At 34.9% G+C, this 24,506-nt stretch overlaps 1 protein-coding gene across 1 annotated transcript in view; it reads left to right on the top strand.

Moving 5' to 3' along the window:
• The window catches only part of VPS13B (vacuolar protein sorting 13 homolog B), an 858,817-nt gene that overhangs the window by 118,680 nt on the left and 715,631 nt on the right, over nt 1-24,506 (top strand). The window contains exon 15 of the mRNA XM_025394335.1: nt 11,314-11,438. Coding sequence (XP_025250120.1) covers nt 11,314-11,438 — 125 coding nt within the window. The remainder of the gene's footprint in view (nt 1-11,313; nt 11,439-24,506) is intronic.

The following is a 24,506-nucleotide window of genomic DNA, read 5'->3' on the forward strand; positions in this document are numbered from 1 at the left end:
TGCACCACCACACCCAGCTAATTTTTGTATTTTTAGTAGAGACAGGGTCTCACCATGTTAACCAGGCTGGTCTCAAACTCTTGGCCTCAAGTAGATCTGCCCACCTCGACCTCCCAAAGTGCTGGGATTACAGGTGTGAGCCACTGCGCCCGGCCAGGAATAGTAAATACTTATGAAAATAAAGCCTTGAATCCTGTCTTGAATATTTCATTTCATTTTCGTACTTCTACTGTGACACAGGATATTTTAATACTTTCAGGATTTGGTAGAGTTTTTTTTTGTTTTTTGTTTTTTTTTTAAATATGGCTATTGTGATGTGACTCCATTTACCAGTTTGCTATAAAGTTTATAGCAGTTCATATTACTTGGGATGATTTCAGTAGCCTTTGAGGAAGTTTTTAAAGTTTTACTTTTAGTGTTATCATGTTACAGTAGTACAGTGGAGGATTCATGTGTTTGGCATTTTAGTTCATATGTAATTTTCAATTAAATATTTAAATGCTTGAGTTTTAATTTTGTATACTTAACCTTGACTGTATTGGCTATATGATTAAATGATTCATAATTCCCACTTCATGTAATAAAATTTACCAATTGGGAGAGTTGGCATGGATCTATATGGAAAATATGCAGATGAAAAATTCCTTTTATTTGTAATTGACAAAATTGTATGTATTTATTGTTTATAACATGTTTTGAAATATGTATACGTTTTGAAATAGCTCAATTTAGCTAACATATATATTATATCACATACTTATCATTTTTGTGGTGAGAACAGTTTAAATCTGCTGTCATTGATTTTTTAATAGAATGCATTGTTATTTACTATAGTCTTCATGTTGTACAATAGATCCTTTAACTTCATTTTTCCTATCTAATTGAAATTTTGTATGCTTTGCCTGACATCTCTTCAACCTCCTTTCCCTGAGACATGACGCTTTCTTATGGCTTAGCAAGTCCTCTTTATGTATCTGGCAAACCCATCCTTTGAATATGTGTGGTATCAAGTAGCTAAGAGTTTCAAGGCATCTGATATTTGAAACATCTGTAGAACATTTGGTAATGCGACTGCATTGTGTAATTTGTAGAATAGTATATAACTTTAAGGCCGTATTATTCATAAGGATCAGCTACAATACATACTTCAGACAGAATAAGGAGTTAGAGTAGGATGAAAACCCTTTGGATTCTTTGGATCTGTTAATTTTTGACCTCAAAAAAATCCCAAGGGATTTGGAGGAAATACTGTTTTCATACACATTTTATGGTTACATAAATTGGCATATTTATTTTGGAAGTAGCAGCAGGTAATACATTTGAAAGCACATCTACCTTACCACCCATTTCTTCCAATTTTCTGTGTATACCCTCCAGCAGGGGTCAGCAAAATTTTGCCTGCAGGCTCAGTATATATTTTAGTCTTTGTAGACCAAGTGGCAAAATTGAGGATATTAGGTAGGAACTTAAATGACAAGAGAGAACAAATTTTACAAATTTTGAGTTTATAATATTCAAGATGTAATAATTGAGTACAGTTTTTGGGTAGTACACAGTTTTATTTTTCTTTTATTTATTTTTTTGAGATGGAGTCTTGCAGTGTTGCCCTGGCTGGAGTGCAATGGTGTGATCTTGGCTCACTGCAACCTCTGCCTCCCTGGTTCAAGTGATTCTCCTGCCTCAGCCTCCCGAGTAGCTGGGATTACATGTGCGTGCCACCACTCCTGGCTAATTTTTTGTGTTTTTAGTAGAGACGGGACTTCACTATGTTGGCCAGGCTGGTCTCGAACTCCTGATCTCATGATCAGCCCACCTCTACCTCTGCCTCCTAAAGTGCTGAGATTACAGGCATGAGCCACCGTGCCCGGCCAGGTAATACAGTTTTATTAATGAGAAGAATGGAATTCTTTTTGGAGGGACAACATTTCACCTAATTGGGATTTCAACTTATTGTTCCCACCACGTTGATTATAAATGTTTTTGTGTAAACATTATTTTTTCCTTGTAGGCTATCCCAGAACAAGCAGTGTGTGGGATTTGGCCTGTAGGCTGTAGTTGGTTTTTGCTCTGTTTTCTTAGAGGTATATTGTTTACGAATTAACTTAACCAAGGAAGTGAGAGACTTTTACAATAAGAACCACAAAACATAGCTGAAAGGAAGTAAGATATACATAAATGGAAATGCATCTCATCTTTTTGAATTGGAAGACTTAATATTGTCCATGCTATCCATTCTACACATTCAGTGCAATCTCTATTACAATTCCAATGTTTTTTGCAGAATTAGAAAAACTCATCCTAAAATTCATATGGACTCTCAAGAGACCCCGAATAACCAAAACAATCTTGAAAAAGAACAAAGCTGAAGGACTCACTCTTACTGATTCCAGAAGCTACTACAGAGCTATAGTAATCAAAGCAGTGTGGTATTAGTGTAAAAACAGACACATAGACCAGTGGAAAAGAGTGCAGTGCCCAGCAATAAACCATTGTGTATGTGGTCAAATGATTTTTGACAAGTGTCAAGACTGTTAAATGGGAAAGGACAGTCTTTTTAGCAAATGGTGCTGGGAAAACTGGATATGCATATGCAAAAGAATGAAGTTGGACCCTTACTTAACACCATATTAAAAAAAATACTTAAAATTGAACAGAGACCTAAATGTAAGACCTATAAAAAGTACTTCATTTTTATGCCTGAATGATAATATTTCATTGCATGGGTATACTACTGCAGTTTATCTATTCATTTATCCATTGATGGACATTTGGGTTGTTTCCACTTTTTGGCTATTAGGAATAATACGGCTATGAATATTCATGTCTAAATTTTTACATGAGCATAGGTTTTCATTTCTCTTAGGTATACTTAGGTTTGGAGTTGCCTGGTCATATGGTATTTTTAATATTTTTAGGAATTGGCAAACCGGTTTTTAAGGAATGGCTGTTTTGTTATCCTCCCACTGATAAGTGCGAGTTTCTCTTTTTCCACTTCCTTCCTCTTTCACCTTTGTTATTGTCTGTCTTTGTGATCTTAGCAACCTTAGTGGTTGTTAAAGTGGTATCTCACTGTGGTTTTGATTTGTATTTCCATAATGACTAATGCTACTGAGCATTTTTTTATGTGCTTATTACCTTTTGGTCGACCATTTGTATATCTTCTTTGGATAGATATGTATTCCAGTCTTAGGCCCATTTTAAAATTGGGTCGTCTTTTTGTTGTTAAGTTGCAAACATCCTTTATGTATTCTGAAGTGTTTCATTTCTTGAATAATGTAAGTGACAGCATGTCACTATTCTTATTTTTAAAATTCTGGGTGGTGAAAATGAAATCAGTGTTACTGATAGTTTTACTTGCTTAAATTGCTAGTGGAAATAAAATCAAGAGAAAATACTTTTTTTTTCCTCCATAGGAGAAAAACGTAAAGGTAGTATCGGCTTTAATCCAGAATTTTGTTTTGTTTCAGTAGACACATAAACAAAAACTAGGTTGAGAGGGTTTAAGAAGTAATAGATTCTGTTTATATGCTGGATTACGTTTATTGATTTGCATATGTTGAACCAGCCTTGCATCCCAGGGATGAAGCCCACTTGATCGTGGTGGATAAGCTTTTTGATGTGCTGCTGGATTCGGTTTGCCCGTATTTTACTGAGGATTTTCGCATCGATATTCATCAGAGATACTGGTCTAAAATTCTCTTTTTTTGTTGTGTCTTTGCCAGGCTTTGGTATGAGGATGATGCTGGCCTCATAAAATGAGTTAGGGAGGATTCCCTCTTTTTCTATTGATTGGAATAGTCTCAGAAGGAATGGTACCAGCTTCTCCTTGTACCTCTGGTAGAATTTGACTGTGAATCCATCTGGTCGTGGACTTTTTTTGGTTGGTAGGCTATTAATTATTGCCTCAATTTCAGAACCTGTTATTGGTCTATTCAGGGATTCAGTTTCTTCCTGGTTTAGTCTTGGGAGGGCGTATGTGTCCAGAAATTTATCCATTTCTTCTGGGTTTTCTAGTTTATTTGCGTAGAGGTGTTTATAGTATTCTCTGATGGTAGTTTGTATTTCTGTGGGATTGGTGGTGATATCCCCTTTATCATTTTTTATTGCGTCTATTTGATTTTTCTCTCTTTTCTTCTTTATTAGTCTTGCTAGTGGTCTGTCAGTTGTGTTGATCTTTTCAAAAAACCAGCTCCTGGACTCATTCATTTTTTTTCTCATTTTTTTTTTTTTTTTTGAGATGGAGTCTCGCTCTGTCACCCAGGCTGGAGTGCAGTGGCCAGATCTCAGCTCACTGCAAGCTCCACCTCCCAGGTTTACGCCATTCTCCTGTCTCAGCCTCCCGAGTAGCTGGGACTACAGGCACCCGCCACCTCGCCCGGCTGTTTTTTTTTTGTATTTTTTAGTAGAGACGGGGTTTCACCGTGTTAGCCAGGATGGTCTCGATCTTCTGACCTCGTGATCTGCCCATCTCGGCCTCCCAAAGTGCTGGGATTACGGGCTTGAGCCACCGCGCCCGGCCTTCATTGATTTTTTTGAAGGGTTTTTTGTGTCTCTGTCTCCTTCAGTTCTGCTCTGATCTTAGTTATTTCTTGCCTTCTGCTAGCTTTTGAATGTGTTTACTCTTGCTTCTCTAGTTCTTTTAATTGTGATGTTAAGGTGTCAGTTTTAAATCTTTTCTGCTTTCTCTTTTGGGCATTTAGTTCTACAAATTTCCTTCTACACACTGCTTTAAATGTGTTCCAGAGATTTTGATATGTTGTGTCTTTGTTCTCATTAGTTTCAAAGAACATCTTTATTTCTGCCTTCATTTCGTTATGTACCCACTAGTCATTCAGGAGCAGGTTGTTCAGTTCCATGTAGTTGGGCGGTTTTGAGTGAGTTTCTTAATCCTGAGTTCTAGTTTGATTGCATTGTGGTCTGAGAGACAGTTTGTTGTGATTTGTTTTTTTACATTTGCTGAGGAGTGCTTTACTTCCAACTATGTGGTCAATTTTGGAGTAAGTGTGATGTGGTGCTGAGAAGAATGTATATTCTGTTGATTTGGGGTGGAGAGTTCTCTATATGTCTATTAGGTCCACTTGGTGCAGAGTTGAGTTCAATTCCTGGATATCCTTGTTAACTTTCTGTCTCGTTGATGTGTCTAATGTTGACAGTGGGGTGTTAAAGTCTCCCATTATTATTGTGTGGTAGTCTAAGTCTCTTTGTAAGTCTCTTTATGAATTGCTTTGTGAATCTGGGTGCTCCTGTATTGGGTTCATATATATTTAGGATAGTTAGCTCTTCTTGTTGAATTGACCCCTTTACCATTATGTAATGGCCTTCTTTGTCTCTTTTGATCTTTGTTGGTTTAAAGTCTGTTTTATCAGAGACTAGGATTGCAACCCTTGCCTTTTTTTGTTTTCCATTTGCTTGGTAGATCTTCCTCCATCCCTTTATTTTGAGCCTATGTGTGCTTCTTCATGTGAGATGGATCTCCTGAATACAGCACACTGATGGGTCTTGCCTCTTTATCCAATTTGTCAGTCTGTATCTTTTAATTGGAGCATTTAGCCCATTTACATTTAAGGTTAATATTGTTACATGTGAATTTGATCCTGTCATTATGATGTTAGCTGGTTATTTTGCTCGTTAGTTGATGCAGTTTCTTCCTAGCATTGATGGTCTTTACATTTTGGCATGTTTTTGCAGTGACTGGTACCGGTTGTTCCTTTCCATGTTTAGTGCTTCCTTCAGGGTCTCTTGTAAGGCAGGCCTGGTGGTGACAAAATCTCTAAGCCTTTGCTTGTCTGTAAAGGATTTTATTTCTCCTTCACTTATGATACTTAGATTAGCTGGATATGAAATTCTGGGTTGAAAATTCTTTTCTTTAAGAATGTTGAATATTGGCCCCCACTCTCTTCTGGCTTGTAGAGTTTCTGCTGAGAGATCCACTGTTTGTCTGATGGGCTTACCTGTGTGTGTAACCCGCCCTTTCTCTCTGGCTGCCGTTAACATTTTTTCCTTCATTTCAACATTGGTGAATCTGACAATTATGTGTCTTGGAGTTGCCCTTCTCGAGGAGTGTCTTTGTGGCGTTCTCTGTATTTCCAGAATTTGAATGTTGGCCTGCCTTGCTAGGTTGGGGAAGTTCTCCTGGATAATATCCTGCAGAGTGTTTTCCAATTTGGTTCCGTTCTCCCTGTCACTTTCAGGTACACCAATCAGATGTAGATTTGGTCTTTTCACATAGTCCCATATTTCTTGGAGACTTTGTTCGTCTCTTTTTACTCTTTTTTCTCTAAACTTCTTGCTTCATTTCATTCATTTGATCTTCAGTCACTGATACCCTTTGTTGCAGTTATTTGAATTGGTTACTGAAGCTTGTGCATTCATCACGTAGTTCTCATGCCATGGTTTTCAGCTCCATCAGGTCATTTAAGGACTTCTTTACACTGGTTATTCCAGTGAGCCATTCGTTTAATCTTTTTTCAAAGTTTTTAGCTTCTTTGCGATGGATTCGAACTTCCTCCTTTAGCTCGGAGAAGTTTGGTCGTCTGAAGCCTTCTCTCAAGTCGTCAAAGTCATTCTCCATCCAGCTTTGTTCCGTTGCTGGTGAGGATCTGCATTCCTTTGGAGGGGTAGAGGCGCTCTGATTTTTGGAATTTTCAGCTCTTCTGCTCTGTTTTTTTCCCCATCTTTGTGGTTTTATCTACCTTTGGTCTTTGATGATGGTGACGTACAGATGGAGTTTTGGTGTGGATGTCCTTTCTGTTTTTTAGTTTTCCTTCTAACAGTCAGGACCCTCAGCTGCAGGTCTGTTGGAGTTTGCTGGAGGTCTACTCCAGACCCTGTTTGCCTGGGTATCAGCAGTGGAGACTGCTGAACAACGAGTATTGCTGAACAGCAAATGTTGCTGCTTAATCGTTCCTCTGGAAACGTCGTCTCAGAGGGGTACCTGGCCATGTGAGGTGTCAGTCTTCCCTTACTGGGGGGTGCCTCCCAGTTACGCTACTTGGGGGTCTGGGACCCATTTGAGGAGGCAGTCTGTCCGTTCTCAGATCTCAAACTTCGTGCTGGGAGAACCACTACTCTCTTCAAAGCTGCCCAACAGAGACATTTAAATCTGCAGAATTTTCTACTGCCTTTTGTTTGGCTATGCCCTGCCCCCACAGGTGGAGTCTACAGACGCAGGAAGGGGAACATGACACACTGTCGTAGGGTGGAGGAAGTGGGGAGGGATAGCATTAGGAGATATACCTAATGTAGATGACAAGGGATAGCATTAGGAGATATACCTAATGTAAAGTTGGTGCAGCACACCAACATGGCACATGTATACACACGTAAGAAACCTGCACGTTGTGCACATGTACCCTAGGACTTAAAGTATGATAATAATAATAATAAAAAAAGAGGAAGTAATAGGTGGTGAAAATGTTATAGCAAACTTTAGGCCAGGGACCCCCAACAGCTGTGATTTCCCAAGTCACAGTAAAAACAGCAACTGTGAACAAGATTTGGACATTCCAATTCAACTCTGGAATTTAAATATCTCTAGATAAGAGTGTAAGCAGGGTTCCCCAACCCCTGGGCCATGGAACCTGACAGCACAGCAGGAGGTGAGCCGCAGAGCAAGCAAGCATTACTGCTTGAGCTCTGCCTCCTATCAGATCAGTGGTGGTGTTAGATTGTCATCGGAGAGTGAACCTGTCGCGAATTGCGCATGTGAGGGATCTAGGTTGCACACTCCTTATGAGAATCTAATGGCTGATGATCTGAGGTGGAACATTTTATTCTGAAACTATCCCCCCAACCTTCGTTCATGGAAAAATTGTCTTCCACGAAACCATTCCCTGGTGCTGAAAAGGTTGGTGACCACTGCTCTGAGCTATTCATTCAAGGTATTTGCTGATGAAGGGAGAGAAATGTAGCTTTACTGATGATTGAAGGGGGAAGGTGGTGGTGAGAAAGATTATTTTTCTTTGAGAATAAATAGAGAATCAGCCATTTCTTTTTAGGTGAAGAGAAGGAGGAAATGGAGGGCGGAAGGAAAGTCGGCTGAAATTGTGAGTTAATAGATGAGCTACATCACATGAAGCATCATATACTTGTTACTGCAATATATGATTTCAAAGATGTCCCTAATCCTTTTGGACTTCATTTTTCCCGCATGTAAAAGGAGATGATTGAGTTAAATAATCTCTAAGCAGTTTGAGCTCTAAAATTCTGTGGTTGAATTTGATTTCATTCTTTTCCCCTGAAGAGTTTTTCTTTGTTAGATGTTCATTATTATGCTGTACAACTGTAATTATTATTCTTTCTTCAGTTTTCATGTGTTTCAGTGTATTATTGCATACATACCAACTTTTGAATGAAAGAAATGTTTTACTTGTCCCTTTAGTGAAGGGACAAATCTTTATAATGCTGATTATACTATTATACCATGTGTTTTATAATGGCAGTAACAAAAATTATTTATTGTATGTCATAATTATAATGTTTTTGTTGTCATTTATAGTTAGCATGTGCTTTTTATACTTTTGTCTTTTTAAAATAGCAAATTTTAATTTATGATAATTTTTGGCAAAATCTTACAGAAATAAGTTGCCTTATAATGTTTTTAAATCCATTTCTTCTATTTGAGATGTTAATTCAAGAACATTTGTTGTAAAATGTTAAAATCTTGATGATGTATTTGTTTTTATTTACTAATTGGGATTTTTTTTTTTTCTTTTGAGACGGAGTCTTGCTCTGTCGCCCAGGCTGGAGTGCAGTGGCCTGATCTCAGCTTACTGCAAGCTCCGCCTCCCAGGTTTACGCCATTCTCCTGTTTTAGCCTCCCAAGTAGCTGGGACTACAGGCGCCCGCCACCTCGCCCGGCTAGTTTTTTGTATTTTTTAGTAGAGACGGGGTTTCACCGTGTTAGCCAGGATGGTCTCGATCTCCTGACCTCGTGATCCACCTGTCTCAGCCTCCCAAAGTGCTGGGATTACAGGCTTGAGCCACTGCGCCCGGCCTATTAATTGGGATTTTTAAAAACAGGTATCAATACATGTTTAACTTTTTATTTAAGGAGATGTATAAGTCCTCTTATTCAACTTTACAACTTCCTTTGGCTAACATTTCTATTGGTAGTTATACTTACTGTTTCATACATTTTTATTGCTCCAGACTATTAGTTTACAACATTTACCAAACCAGTTTTTGAATATGTGAACTATCCTTCATGAAAGCAACTTCAGTTTACACTGCTGGTTCTTCTTTTTCCAGATTAAGTATTTATCGTCTTGGTCAAGGGATGTTGACAAATTATTAGGTTATATAGGTTTTGTAAATCTGTGCATCTGATTGCTATAGTTTAAAAGAGAGAGCTTAAAATTTTATTTTTAAATTGTTCTTGTTGATTTGGTGGATAATAGAGAAAGCAAAATATGATTCATAATAACTTGGCAATATTTAGAAGGTAACTTCTTTGTCCAGTAGGTCCTTTTTTATTGTAATTTCACTTGCTTCAGTGTTTTCTTAGAAGCATCTCTAGACAACACAAAAATATAATAAAGGCTTTAAAAAAAATGTCAGAATAGTATGCAATTTTCCCAAAGCCCTTTGCATTTCTGCAGACAGCCAGCAGGGGATCTCCTCTACACCCAATTTCCTTCTGAGTACAGTTGGTAGATAGTGTCTGATTATACTGTCGAGGCATTTAATGGAAAATTCGACAGTGGCTTTGAGAGAGTTCTTAGTTGAGCATAGGTGATAAAATATTGTCTTTATTCATAACTCAAAATATTTGGCAGTTGGACATTGTTTTAAAAATGTGTTTTGTATTGTTATATTAATAACTGTAAATTCCAGAATCCTTTGAATATTGGGCCTTTATGTGGAAATAAGAAATCCTGAAATTGTACAGAAACCAGCAGAGTACTTTGCATACGTTGTTGCTCAGAACAGGTCTTAAAAAAGAATGAATGTGAAATATCTTAATTTGAAGTTATGATTTTCAGTAATCATTTCAGTATTAGAAACAAATCTCTTTCTCAATTCTGTACTTGTTGTTTATTGGTTAATACCAGGTTACAGGTATTGATGGGTGCATCACTTTTATTTTCCTTGATAGTAATTACATAAGTAGGTTCTTTGCAATGCAGTTTTCCTTGAAAATGTAATTTTAAAAAATGTTTTATTTCTAAAATGTTGTTTTCTTCACTTAAACCGAGTGTGTAAGAAATAATTTGATATTGTCAATTTGATGAATGTTAGGAGTATAGTAGCTTTTTGAAATTATTTGGAAGTAGGTTAGTACTGTTAAAGAAATTGATAATTATTTTATGCTCATTAAATAGTATTTTGAAAATCAGTTATGAAGAAATTTTAAACATATTTTGTTATAGAACTTCACAGTTGATATAAATTAATTCTAGAGATATGGAAGTCAGTGCATTATAAACCCAAGGGATAAAAAATAATAACTAAAGACAAATGTTGAGGTTAAGCTACTTTTACATTTACTGGAAAACAGTAACCCTTTGTTTTGTATCCATGTGTGTTTTTCCACTCTGAGGTATTTATCTTTTGTTGTTTTAGAAATAATTGATGCAGAAATATCATCAGTTCTCTGCAGTATTTCATGTAACATGTGATGTTATGTTTTTTCTTTCTATTATGACAAATATAGTACCCAGGAATTTCAGGGGTTGCTTATAAAATTTTGTAGTATGATCTGCTTGCTTTAAGCATAAACATGCTTGTACATATGAAGAGTAATTTATGCCATATACCAAATTTCCTGGGATTTAAAACCTCAATCTCACAATTATTTTCACAAAAGAAAGTGGAAAGAAATAACATTTTAGAATATTTTTCGATATCCTTTTTGTGTGTACATTATACAAGTTGAAGACAAAATACATTTTTAAACAGTTTTTCTTGTAGTTAATGTTATTTTAGTCATAAAATATTAAAATTAATTTATAAAATTTATAGCTTACAGTGTAGAAAATGCAGTCAGTGGTTTATATTTATGGAAAAATGTATATTTTAGCAGATAATTAAACAGTACAGGAGGAGTATGTATAGAAGTAAAATGTGAAACTTAAAAAAATTTGTCAAAAATGCAGTGATCTTTCGGGGTGTGAAATAAATACTGTATATTTAAATTTGTTAATTTTGAGCTACTGTCAAATTGTATAGAAGAAAATGTTGATTGGGAAGTGGAAAAAGGCTTTGGAACATACTTAGTATGCAGCTGTTGTAAAGCAAATTCAAACTGACGTATTTCATCCTGTACTTATTAAAACTTTGTCTGAACACTTGGATCTTTTCTTTTTGTTTTAGATATTTGGTTTCCAGGCAGGACTGACATCTTTGGATTGCAGTGGATCTTACTGCTTACCTGTACCAATTATTCCCTCTTTCAGCACCGCTCTTTATGGTAAACTTCTGAAACTCCCCACGTACTGGTAAGTCTTACATGTTAAAATGTGTTAAAATGTGATTTATGTTAATTTCCATTTATTAGGAGGGAAAAAAACGCCCAAATGTTTCTGTCTTATGCCTATGTTAGTTTTATACAAAACTTTAGAAAAAAATATCTAAACTTGTACTTTTACTGAGACACTAAAAATCTTTTTTAAGTGTCTGAAATCTGTTAGTTCATAGTGTCTTTTGTGATAGCAATAACTGTTATTAGGGTAATAACTGTTAATTCATGTTGGATGTATGTAAAATACTACTTCAGATTATAATAGGAAGTGTAAGACCAAGTGCCTTTTTTTCAAGAGAGGGGTATAAAGATTTTAAAAAGTTATAAATTAATATTCAAGACCAAAGTATGTATCTATTAAATAATAATTTCATATACATAACCACTGACAAAAGTATACCCAATACATAGAGTTAGAATGTATTTACATGTCTAGTAGCTATATTTTGTAAGAAATTGATTGTAGCCCTTACCATTTTCATTCAGAAGTGAGTGCTATATTTGGAGGTCACATTTCCTTCAATTCAAAGAGATTTACAGAAAGAAAGCCAGTAGTTACCAGTTATAAATTTTTAGTTTAAAGGAATGCTTTTTAATATATTGTTTAAATATATAAAATAATGTTTAAATATATGAAATTAATTTTTAGTGAACCATTTTTCCAATTTAAAATGTGATTTAGAATATCTTTTGCGTTCTCATTCTAATCAGTAAGCTTATTTTTGCAGGATAGTTTTTCTATTAGTTTTTTACTAAAAATGACATAACCTTTAGAAAATTAGCATTAATTTCTTATCTAAAATACTTCAGTTGCTAAAAATTTGTTTCTTTAATAATATGTAACTTTTAAAATGAAATTATAAAATAATTGCTCATATTTTCAAGAAACTTTACCTGCTGATAACAGAAAAATTTTTTAAAAGTTGTAGTTAAGTCTTAGTATCAATTCCTCTATAAAATGAAACCATTATTAATTCTTAATTTCTATGATAAATTTCATTTTGTCCTTACTCCTCCATACCTCTCACATGTCATTTATTATGTTATATATAGATTTAACTTTTTACTGGCATATATGGTATGTTGCATTTGAGCCAAGTTTTATATTCTGATTTATTAAGAAATAAACTGGGATATGTCACAGTTGATATGGTGATATCAATTTTCATAGGTATTTGTGAAAAGTATTATCTCAGTTATGTGCTGATTAATTTATCATTTCTAGGACTGAAATAGTTTTATGGCAAGCAGTGCAATTTACTATAGAAAATTCTTATTTCTTTAAAAAAGTCCACATTTTTCAAAATGATTATAGCCTTCATATAAAATCAATATTTAAATAAGTAAGGCTTGGTTGAAGGATACAAAGAGGTTATTGTGAATACTGTCAAATGTTACTTAAAATATGCCTGCAGACATCTAGAAATAATATTCCAATTAAATACTGGAAGCATGAGATCACAGAATGCCAATATTTTTTGGATGTGTTTTGTTTTTTTGTAGTTAAGATTACTTCTATGTTATTTCAGTGGTATTTTTGCTATGCTTTTTAGAAGTATATTGATTTGAAATAGTTTCTTGAAATTTTCATAATAAATGTAAAAAAAATCTTTAGTAACTCTAACTTGAAAATAAAGACAAACCTTAATAAATTGAGATGTTGATTGGTTTTAGTGCAGTTTGAATTCAATAAAATACTGCTTAAGCAGTATGTCCTATAAGTTTAAAGAAAGCAGACAATTTCCCTGGGAGGTCAGAGGTAGCTGATGAGATGAGGTCCTGTTAGAATTGGACATTAATGGATGAGACAGATGTCCATGTGTCTGTCACTGAATACAGTGAGAGAAGAATTTGGAAAGTTACTCTACCTTAGACTTGTCCATGAGCAATGATATCTAAATGTTTTAATATGAACACTTAAAAATAGTTAAACCAGTTAATCAAATATTCATTAGTCCCATTTCTTCATTTTCGTGTTTGTTAAAGTCTAACTAAAATATAGTCTCAAATTCACTTTGTCCTATAATTGAGGGTTCAAACGTGTGATTTTATTAGTAGAGAAATATATGCAATATATTTGGAAGTTTGGAGTATAGAAATAGTATGTTGGCTTAGAAAGTCATGGAAAACATGGAGGGGTAATTTTTAAGCAGGCTATCGAGGAATGGATATAATCTGAAAGAGCATACTGTATTATTTTATACAGTCCTAGGTACCTAGTTTAACAAAGTTTTCATGACAGTCCTTTGAGATAAGATGATATTCTCTCTTATAAACTCTTTCTAAATTTCAGAGAGGTTAAATAAGTTGTCCAAAGTCACACACTAGCCTCACAAGATTTTCGTGGAGGATTGTCTGATTTGAACATCTTTGATTGTTTTATTACTTGATGGAGTGAAGGGGACATATATAATCTTTTGTTAATCAGTTTTTTAGGCCCAGTATGCTTCTTGCCTATAGTTAAAGTAAATTTGCAAGGATCGACAGGCTAGCTAATAAAGTTGAACTCTGCTAGTATTAGTTAATAGCATGTAGATATTATTGTAATTCTGATCTTAAAATTGTGGATATTAGCACTAGGTGGAATCTTAGACATTATCCCCGTTACTGAGTCTTTATGACATACTTTTGGTTTATAGTCATCTATCTACTGTTTGAACATTTTATTCGAGGATGTTAGGTACTTTCTGGGCCAACCATTATTGTGCAGCTCTAAATTTGTTTCTTTTATTTAATCAAAGTTTGCTTTTATGAGAAGTTTATACTTGGATTTCTGCCTAAGAATGTTTCTTCTCTGATATAATTATTATATATATCGTGAGGCATTTTCATTCTCAGAGAAATGTGTGAAAACACTATTTCTTTTTAAGATTGAGGGACTTCTAAGTTTCCAGTTTTTACTTAGCACAGTGCCAAATGTTGGTTTTAACTAGCAAAGTTATTGAACAGATCATTTGTGGGGGGAAAATGCTTCTGTGAAATCTTTGAGTTCAGTGTTAATTAGAAGTTATGGAACTTGGTGCCGGTAGACTGATGGTATTGATGTGGCTGGTGTGTGAAGGACAGGTGAGGCAGATACTGGTCCTTTTGCCTCTCTGGAACTGAAACTGAAGGCATCATTTGTCCCAGCTCAGAATGACACCAGGATAAATTCTTTTAGTTTTAATGGATCCTGGGGCCTTCAAGTCTAAAAAAAATTGCCAGTAATACTTATTATCAACAGAATAAGTAACCTTCCAGGACTTAAAATGATGTTTGTTCAACTGCCCTGTTCTTAATAATGCCACAGTTTGAGGCCTCAAGAAGCTATACGTGGGTGTTTTTAATGAACCTGGAGATAGATCTTCCTTCCAAACCTGTGTTCATCAGTCTGCTTTTGTGATTAACGTTCCTTTTAACTAAATGCCTTAAAACTACTAAGACTTAAATGGAATGTTAATTCTCTTATCTCCACCTGATTGGTGTTAGACTTATTTTTCAGCTTTGGTTCTGGCATCTAAGATGCGCTTTTATGGAATTTTTTGAACAAAAAAGAAACATTAACATCTGTTACAATCTTCTCATTTCAAAGATGGGAAAACTGAGTCCCAGAGAGGTCAGATTTCTTGCCTAAGAGCACAAAGTTAATTAATATCATTGCCTCAATTTGTTCCTCTCTTTCTTGATTCAAGGCTTGATCAACTGTACCATTTTGCTTAAAACAATTATTACTATTTCAAAAAGTAACTATTTTTAAATGTAAAATTTGGTAGCATTAAGTACATTTACATTGTTGTGCAATAGTGCTACCATTCAACTTTGTCTATAAATTTGACTATTCTAGGTGCCTCACTTAAATGGAATCATTCAATGTTTGTCATTTGTGTCTGACTTATTTCACTTAGCATAATGTTTTCAAGATTAATCCATGTCGCAGCATGTGTCAGAATTTCCTTCCTTATTCATTCATTTGTAAGACGGAATTTTATGTATTCATGTTATGTATATGCTACATTTTGTTTATCCATTCATCCATTCACAAATTCCTCTCACCCGTTAGCTGTTGTGAATGATGCTGCTGTGAACATGCATGTACAAATATCTGTTTGAGTCTCTGCTTTCAGTTATTTTGAGTATATACCTAGAAGTGGAATTGCTGTATCATATGGTAATTTTGTGTTTAAGTTTTTGAGAGCTGCCATACTGATTTCCACACGACTTTACACCTGCAACAGTGATGCAGAAAGGTTCCAATTTCTCCATATTTTCATCACTACTTACTGTTTTCTGTTTTTTTGATAATAGCTATCCTAACAAATATGAGGTGATATCTCGTTGTGGTTTTAATTTGCATTTTCCTAATGATTAGGGACATTGACCATCTTTTCATGTGCTTATTGGTCATTTGTATATGTTTGGGGAAATACCTATTCAAGTCCTTTGCTCATTTTTTAATTAGTTTTTTTTCCCTTGAGTTGTAGAAGTTCTTTATATGTTCTGTAAATTAATCCCTTATCAGATATATGATTTGCAAGTATTTTCTTCCACTGTGTGGGACCACATTGCAGGGTCCTGGCTGGAGATGCATTAATAAACAAAATAGGCAAGTTATTTCCCCTCATGGCAATAGAGAATAAACATTATCTTAATTAAGGGAATTTTAAGGGGAGAAAAATTGCTTCATGTAGATTGTCTTTTAAAATTGAATCATAAAATCATCCTTTTTGCTGTACTGAGCCTTGAAAGGAGGTGTTTGAATAGTTCTTGATAGCATAATACTTTCAGATTACTTAACATTTTTCTATTTATTATTATTTTTTATGTTGCAGTGAATGCAGCATTTTTACTTTTTCTTAATGATTCATGTTTGAACTGAAAACCATCGAATTAGGAGTAGAGCAAACAGTGATAGGAATTGAAATATAGATTCCTGCAGATAAGTGAAAAAACCTGTTGAATAAATTAAATATATTTTTTATTTACTAGCTCTGAAAACATTCTTCAGTTATTGTTGAATGATGTTGTAGGGTGCATTTGATAATTCAGGACTTAATGCAAGCTTTTCTAAAAACTTGATTTCTCATCAGGTATTTTAACATGTACAGCTTGAATAACATGGGCTTGAACTGTGTGGGTTCAATTTCTTTCAATAACTATATTGGAAATTTTTTTTTGAGATTTGTAACAATTTGAAAAAATTTGCAGATGAACCATTTAGCCTAGAAATATCAATAAAATGAAGAAAAAGTTAGATATGTTACAAATGCATACAATTTATGTAGATTTTAGTATATTATTTACTACCATGCAATATACACAAATTTATTATAAAAAGTTAAAATTTGGCCAGGAGTGGTGGCTCACACCTCCAATTCCAGCACTTTGGGAGGCCAAGGTGGGAGGATTCTTTGAGCCCAAGAGTTCCAGACTCCATTTCTAGAAAAATAAAAAGGTAACCAGGCATGGTGGCATGTGCCTGTAGTCTCAGCTACTTAGGAGGCTGAGGTGAGAGGGTCACTTGCACTCGGGATGTTTAGGCTGCAGTAAGCCATGATCATGCCACTGCACTCCAGCCTGAATGACAAAGCGAGACCCTGTCTGTTTCAAACCCCAAAACCAAAAAGGTAAAATTTGTTAAATCTTATGCACACAAATGCTTAGGAACCACACATGGCACCATTCAGAGCTGAGAGAAGTGTAAACAAAGATAAAGATGCAGTATTAAATCATAACTGCATAAAGTTAACTATAGTATTACATAGTGTACTACTGTAATAATTCTGTAGCCACCTTTTGTTGCTACTGCGGTGAGCTTTTGTGTTGTATCTGCTTAAAATGCTGTGTGATGGTGAGCATCTCCATGTGAGCAGTTCTTCTCTCCAGTATGTGTATTGCAATAAAAAGTGATCTGTCACAGTTCTAACGTATTTGTCATTGGGCAATACTGTAAAATACTATAAACCTTTTGTTTTTTTTTGAGACAAAGTCTCGGTCTGTTGCCCAGGCTGGAATACAGTGGCATGATCTGGACTCACTGCAGCCTCTGCCTCCTGGGCTGAAGTGATTCTTGTTCCTCAACCTTCCGAGTAGCTGGGATTACAGGCGCGTGCACCACCACACCCAGCTAATTTTTGTATTTTTAGTAGGGATGAGGTTTCACCATGTTGACTAGGCTGATCTTGAACTCCTGACCTCAAGTGATCTGCCCACCTCGGCCTCCCAAAGTGCTGGGATTACAGGCATAAGCCACCGTGCCCACTCCTGTAAACCTTGAATAACACCACAGGACCCACACAAAGTGATTCTGGAAGTGGTTCCAAGAAGCAGAAAAAAGCCATGACACTATAAAACAAAGTTGAATTGCTTGATATGTACCATAGATTGAGTTCTGCAGCTTCGGTTGTCTGTCCTTTTAAGGAAGATAAATTCAGCTCAAGGACTATTGTAAAAAAAAAGTAAAAGAAAATCTGTGAAACCATTGCTTCAGTTATGCCGGCTAGCACAAACACTTTTCACTTTTTGTGAAATACCTTTTTATTTTGTATTGAAAATGCAGCTTTTATGTGGGTGGAGGATTGCTATAAGAAAGGAATACTGGAGACTCTAATATGACTTGAGAAAAAGTGAAGTCAGTATGTGACAACTTAAAGCAAAAAGGAGATGAAGGATCTAAAGGTGAAGAATTTAATGCCAGCAAATGATGGTTTGATAATTTTAGAAAGAGGTTTGGCTTAAAAAATTTCAAGAGAACAGGAGAAGTGCTTTCTGCTACCAAGAAGCTCATCTTAGTCAGCAGATGAGTTTCCTAGGCACCATTAAGAAAATTATTGAGGAGAAAGGCTATCTACCTGAACAGATTTTAAGTGTGGATGAAAGTGCTCTATTCTGGACAAAAATGCCACCAAGGACATATTAGTAAGGAAGTGATGAGTGCTCACAGACCTGTGCCAGATGATAAGAAGTAGGAAAAGCAGTGCCAGAAAACAAATTGACATTATACAGTCTGGCAGAAGGGTTCCAGTTATTCAAGATTGCTTTTGACTTTTTTAATGACATGGATCCTCCTATGATAGGGGCACTGCATTATTTGAAATAAATTTCTTGGAAAGACTGACCAGTCTTTGTATATGTGAATGGTCCTGCCAATTTCTGTTTTTCCTTATGTTTTTGGTTATAATTTGATAATATGTTTAAATAAATAGCTAGTCAAAAAATAAATACATTTATAGTTTTTAAAACATGGCCTATGTATATGGAATTAAAAGAATATAAAAAGCATAATTACAGGTAAATAGTATGCATCTTTATATTAGATTTTTTCCCTTTACTTTTTTTAGAAAGGGCACAAAGAGCATTTGACATATGTTAACAGGCAAGAAAGTGTTGGTCCAGTGAGAACAGAAAGTTTCCTTTGATTGTGATTTTGGAAAATTTGATATTTTCCACATGGAATTTTATGGTCAGTTGGGTGTGAAGTTGTATAGGCAAATATGATCCATTTTTAATTCCCTAGTTTAATGTCTTAAACTTAGTAAAATTGTTTAGTGGTGTCCAAATGAGCATTTACAACTCATTCTTAGTTTGTTGCCTTCAAATTTGATTTTTGGTTATTGGAGAATATTTCTACATGACCTATATCTATGTCAGAATAATTATATTGACTTTTCCTCAGTATTTGGCTTTGCCTATGTGCAGCAGTGGGAAAATATTATCCTGTGACAACATTCTATTCTGGTGACAGCATTTTAAAAAATATATCTGTGTTTCATTATTTTTGTGAGGGAGAGTGAAAGTCAATAGTATTTTCTGAGTGCAAAAGAACTCTTAAGTTGTTAATGTATTTTTTTTAAAAGGGAAATGGCTTGGTTAGTAATTATTAAATTTAGCCTAGGTTTTCTTTTTATGACTACCTTTAAATTTTTTTCTTGACTGTGTTTGATGATTTAATTTCTTTTTAATATATTAACTTGAAATGTAAGAACAAATAATCATTGGAGGTTCCCATATTCAAAAGATCAGATAGTGCTTAAGTTAGTGGCAGAAGAAAATTGCTATTAATAGCATCATAATCCCCTTGTATAGAATTTTGTACTTAACTAAGTTTCACTGCATACAGGAAGTTTTTTGATACTCACAACTGACCTTTGAAATAAACAGGTTAGGTATTCTTATTTCTATTTTATAGATGTGGAAATGGAGGATTAGGGAAGATGATACGGTAGACCTAGAGAGATAAAATCGCTTGCATTGGACATCTTTTATTTATTTTATTTTATTTTATTTTATTTTATTTTATTTTATTTTATTTTATTTTTCTATATTTTGAGGCAGAGTCTTGTTCTGTCACGCAGGCTGGAGTGCAGTGGCACAATCTCGGCTCACTGCAAACCTCCATTTCCTGGGTTCAAGCGATTCTCCTACCTCAGCCTCCTGAGTAGCTGTGATTACAGGTGTGTGCTATGACACCTGGCTAATTTTTGTATTTTTAATGGAGATGGGGTTTCCCCATGTTGATCAGACTGGTCTTGAACTCCTGACCTCAAGTGATCCACCTGCCTTGGCCTCCCAAGGTGCAGGGATTACAGGTGTGAGCCACCGCACCTGGCCTAGATATCTTTTGATTAATTGATGTTGGAACTATTAATAGCATGTTGGTTAATAGCTGTTAATACCAGGTTCTGGACAAGAACTTTGTATTCTTCATTATGACTTATGACTTAAAAAATACTGCCAGCTTCTTAGAAGAGTCTGTTAATACTTAGCGTTGTTCAGGTTTCAAGTGACTAGTGAGTCATTTATTCATTAAAAAAAAATTTTAGTGCCTATCATGTTAAAACTGTTGTGTTGTAGGCCTTGGAGTGTGAATACCACTTGGTCTTTGTGTTTCCTTTCTTGATACTTTAAGAATTTAGACAGGTGTTCTTAAACACTGGCTAACTCATACATTTGCAGCCAAGTTTGTTTGTTTGGCTTGTTTTTGGAAGATCTAATTATGACCTCTTTGCTAGAATACTTTGCTTCTTACAGCTTATATGGTAAAATTTAAAAGCTTTAAAATATCCTTTGATGCCCTCTATGGTCTGGCCCCTGCTTGGCTATCTAGACTCATCTGAAACATCCTCTTCTCTGTACCCTCCTTCTTGCTTTTAAAAATTTTCTCTCCTTTTACCAAATTGTTCACTATTATTGTTTTACTATTCTACATCCTAAATAACTGTAATTGACTCCAGATGCTAGTCCAATGGATACTTTTTCTGACTAGGTCACACCCCCGTAAAATATGCTTTAAAATAGGAGACAACATTCTTGTTTTTCATTGTACTTTTCATAGAATTGATTTTACACTGCTTTGTGTGATTATTTAATAGCCTTTCCCACTTGTTTTATTTTAAGCTCCATAAGAACCATCTCTTTTTCTGTGGGGCACATTTATCTTGAAAACCTTGCATCTGTTGTAGACATGAGTAAATATTTATTGGTATACATCTGGTTGCTTCTTTAACAATTTCAGTTTTTTTTTTTTTTTTGGTTTTCTGATTTACGAGGTTTTAGATTGTATACTTTTTTGACAATCAAGTTCTGTCTCTTATTAGCTCACATTATACATGCAAAACGTATTCTTGGCCAAAGTGAAAATCTGTGATGTTAATTACTTAAATTAAACTAAAATTTTAGTGACTTTTCCTATTCAGAGTTCTCAAGGTAATATTTGAAAGTTATTAATTACATACATAAAATATATTGTATAAATACACTTCATCTCCTTTTTTTCCTGAGCAGTTACACGTTCTTATTTTAAGTAGATGAATTGTCTGTTTTAAATTAACTTGTCTAGAAGATGAGATAATGTAGAGGTATCTTACTTCTTTCATATTTTGTTTGTTTACTTCCACACATCAGTTAACCATTATTTAATCTGCTCCATGTTCCGTAGTACTAGCACCACTTTTTGGCTCATACCGCACAAGTATAGTATATAGGCCATTCCCTCCAGAGACTTACAACTCATGCTGCAACTCATTTATAAATATTTATTGGATCCATGGTATAATTCCAGTCATCATTCTACATGCTGGGAATGCAGTGGTAATCGAAATAGACCTTGTCTCTGTTTCATGGAGCTGATATTCTGAAGAGGTAGAGCCAGTCAACACTTCATTAAGACAAATACATGCGTTTTAGATAATGGTGAATAAGAAAAATTATGGCCAGTGGAATAGAAAATGAGTGTTTTGGGGAGTTTGTTTGTCTAAAACGGTCAGGGAAGGTCTCTTAGGTAGATGTGACTTTTGGCTCCAACCTAAATGACCAGTCAATGGCAGCCATACAAAGATTTTGGGAAATTGTGTTGCAAGTATTGGGAATAGCTGGTGCAGGTCTCAATGTAGAAATAGATATGGTTCATCTGAAAGACAGAAGTCAAGTGTGACTGCAACTTAGTAAAGGGAGATAGATAAGAGATTAAATTGGAGAGGTGGTCTATTCACAAAGAAAAGCAACGTAAGTGGGTATAACCTGAACAATTTTTAGCCTTAATAGTAGATAAAGATTTAAACAATGTAGAATTAACCATCTTTTTTTGTATACTGTTAAATGAATATAATATTCAGAATGTTAGGGTTGTGACACCAGTGGTGGAAATTTAATTTGACAGAGCCTTACAACTTTTCTGCTGTACAGCTTGACTATATCCATCAAAATCTGTAAGCATGAATATCTTTTACTCAGCATGTCAATTTTTAGGAGTTTGTCCTTAGACATAATTAAGCAAATGAACAATAATTAGTTATGATAAAATGGAAAAATGTAAGTACCCAATAATGAAAAACAGGTTATATAAATTATATTACACTCATACCAGTTAGTAATATGTAGAATAGCCATTAAAATTGTGTTGTAGAATATATTTATTGGTATAGAAGGATTTTCATGATAAATATTGAGTGAAAACAGGTCACAGAACAGAGGATGCAGAATTAGTCTATTAATGTGAGCAAAAAATATGCTTGCACAGGTAAAAAGGCTGGGCTATTGCTAAATTGTTTGTGATGGTGTTATGTGGGTGGTAGGTGACATGTGGTTTATGTATTATAGTGGTTAGAAGCATGGGCCTCAGAACTGGATTCCTTGCATTTAAATATAGGCTCCTCCGCTTCCTAGCCTTGTGGCTGAGAAAGTCTTTGTGTCTGAGTTTCCTCATTTGTAAAAGGGGCAATTCTTAATTCTTATCTTTGAGTTATTTTGAGGCTTAAATGAGTTAAACAAATATGAGCTGCTTTGAATAGTGCCTGACACATAGCAAGTTCTTTACGCATGTTAGCTGTGATTATTACTCTTGCATATTTCTTTTTTTCTGACTTTTTTCAGTGAACACACATTTATAAAATTGATGGGTCACCTTTCTCTCAAAGATTGTATAGAATTTTATTTAACATGCTGAAAAAGGAAAAGTGTGTTTTTAATCACATGTATTAATATAATAAGTATAATCTATTAATAAATTTATAAACTTCTATAAAGCAGTTAAGAAAATAAACTGAGGAACAGACTGAGTAAAAATATGCAAAAACATCTGAAAAAATTCTTGTATACAGAATATATGAAAATATCCTACAATTTAATAAGAAAAAAAGACAACCAATTAAAAAATGGGCAAAAGACATGAACAGACATTTCACAAAGGAAGGGTCACCAAACACATGAAAAAGAACCCAACAGCTAGACATAAGGGAATTGCAGATTAAAACCACATTGAGAATGATCATAACAGCTTTATTCAAAATAACCCCTGAAAAACTGAAATAACCCTGGAGATTAAATAAATTGTGGTGTATTTAAACAACAAAATACCACTCATCATTAAAAAGTAATGAACTACTGATATATACAGTTGTGTTTCCTGAGTGAAAGGAACTGGACACAACAGAAACATATGGTATGTTTCTATTTATATAAATTTCTGGAACAGGCAAAAATTAATCTGTAGTGGAAAAAAGTCTAAATTGCCTTTGGGAGGATGAAGGAGGAAGGATTGATTGGAAAGAACACAGGGAATTTTCTGGGGAGATGGTGATTTCAGTATCTTGTTGGGGTGTGGGTTATAACACAGGTATGAGTATTTGTCAAGATTCATAAAAGTCTACAGTTAATATTTTTATATTTTACTGTTTGCAAATTTTACTGAAAGAAAAAAGGACCTTAAACAAAATTGAAATCTGCTTTTTTGCAATGGAATGAGTTAGCAACTAAGGATATGAATTAAGCAATTTTTAAAGCACTTTTTATGTATTCTAGGCTTGACTAAATAAGTAGGCTTATTCAAAGTAATGGTATCCAGGTTTTTCTTTTTTTCTTTTTTTTTATTATTATACTTTGAGTTCTAGGGTACATGTGCATAACGTGCAGGTTTGTTACTAATGTGTACTTGTGCCATGTTGGTGTGCTGCACCCATCAACTTGTCATTTACATCAGGTATAACTCCCAATGCAATCCCTCCCCCCTCCCCCCTCCCCATGATAGGCCCCGGTGTGTGATGTTCCCCTTCTCGAGTCCAAGTGATCTCATTGTTCAGTTCCCACCTATGAGTGAGAACATGTGGTGTTTGGTTTTGTGTTCTTGTGATAGTTTGCTAAGAATGATGGTTTCTAGCTGCATCCATGTCCCTGCAAAGGACACAAACTCATCCTTTTTTATGGCTGCATAGTATTCCATGCTGTATATATGCCACATTTTCTTAATCCAGTCTGTCACTGATGGACATTTGGGTTGATTCCAAGTCTTTGCTATTGTGAATAGTGCTGCAATAAACATACGTGTGCATGTGTCTTTATAGCAGCATGATTTATAATCCTTTGGGTATATACCCAGTAATGGGATGGCTGGTTCTAGATCCTTGAGGAATCGCCATACTGTTTTCCATAATGGTTGAACTAGTTTACAATCCCACCAACAGTGTAAAAGTGTTCCTATTTCTCCACATCCTCTCCAGCACCTGTTGTTTCCTGACTTTTTAATGATTGCCATTCTAACTGGTGTGAGATGGTATCTCATTGTGGTTTTGATTTG

The sequence above is a fragment of the Theropithecus gelada genome, chromosome 8 (genome assembly GCF_003255815.1).
Source record: "Theropithecus gelada isolate Dixy chromosome 8, Tgel_1.0, whole genome shotgun sequence".
NCBI lineage: Eukaryota > Metazoa > Chordata > Mammalia > Primates > Cercopithecidae > Theropithecus > Theropithecus gelada.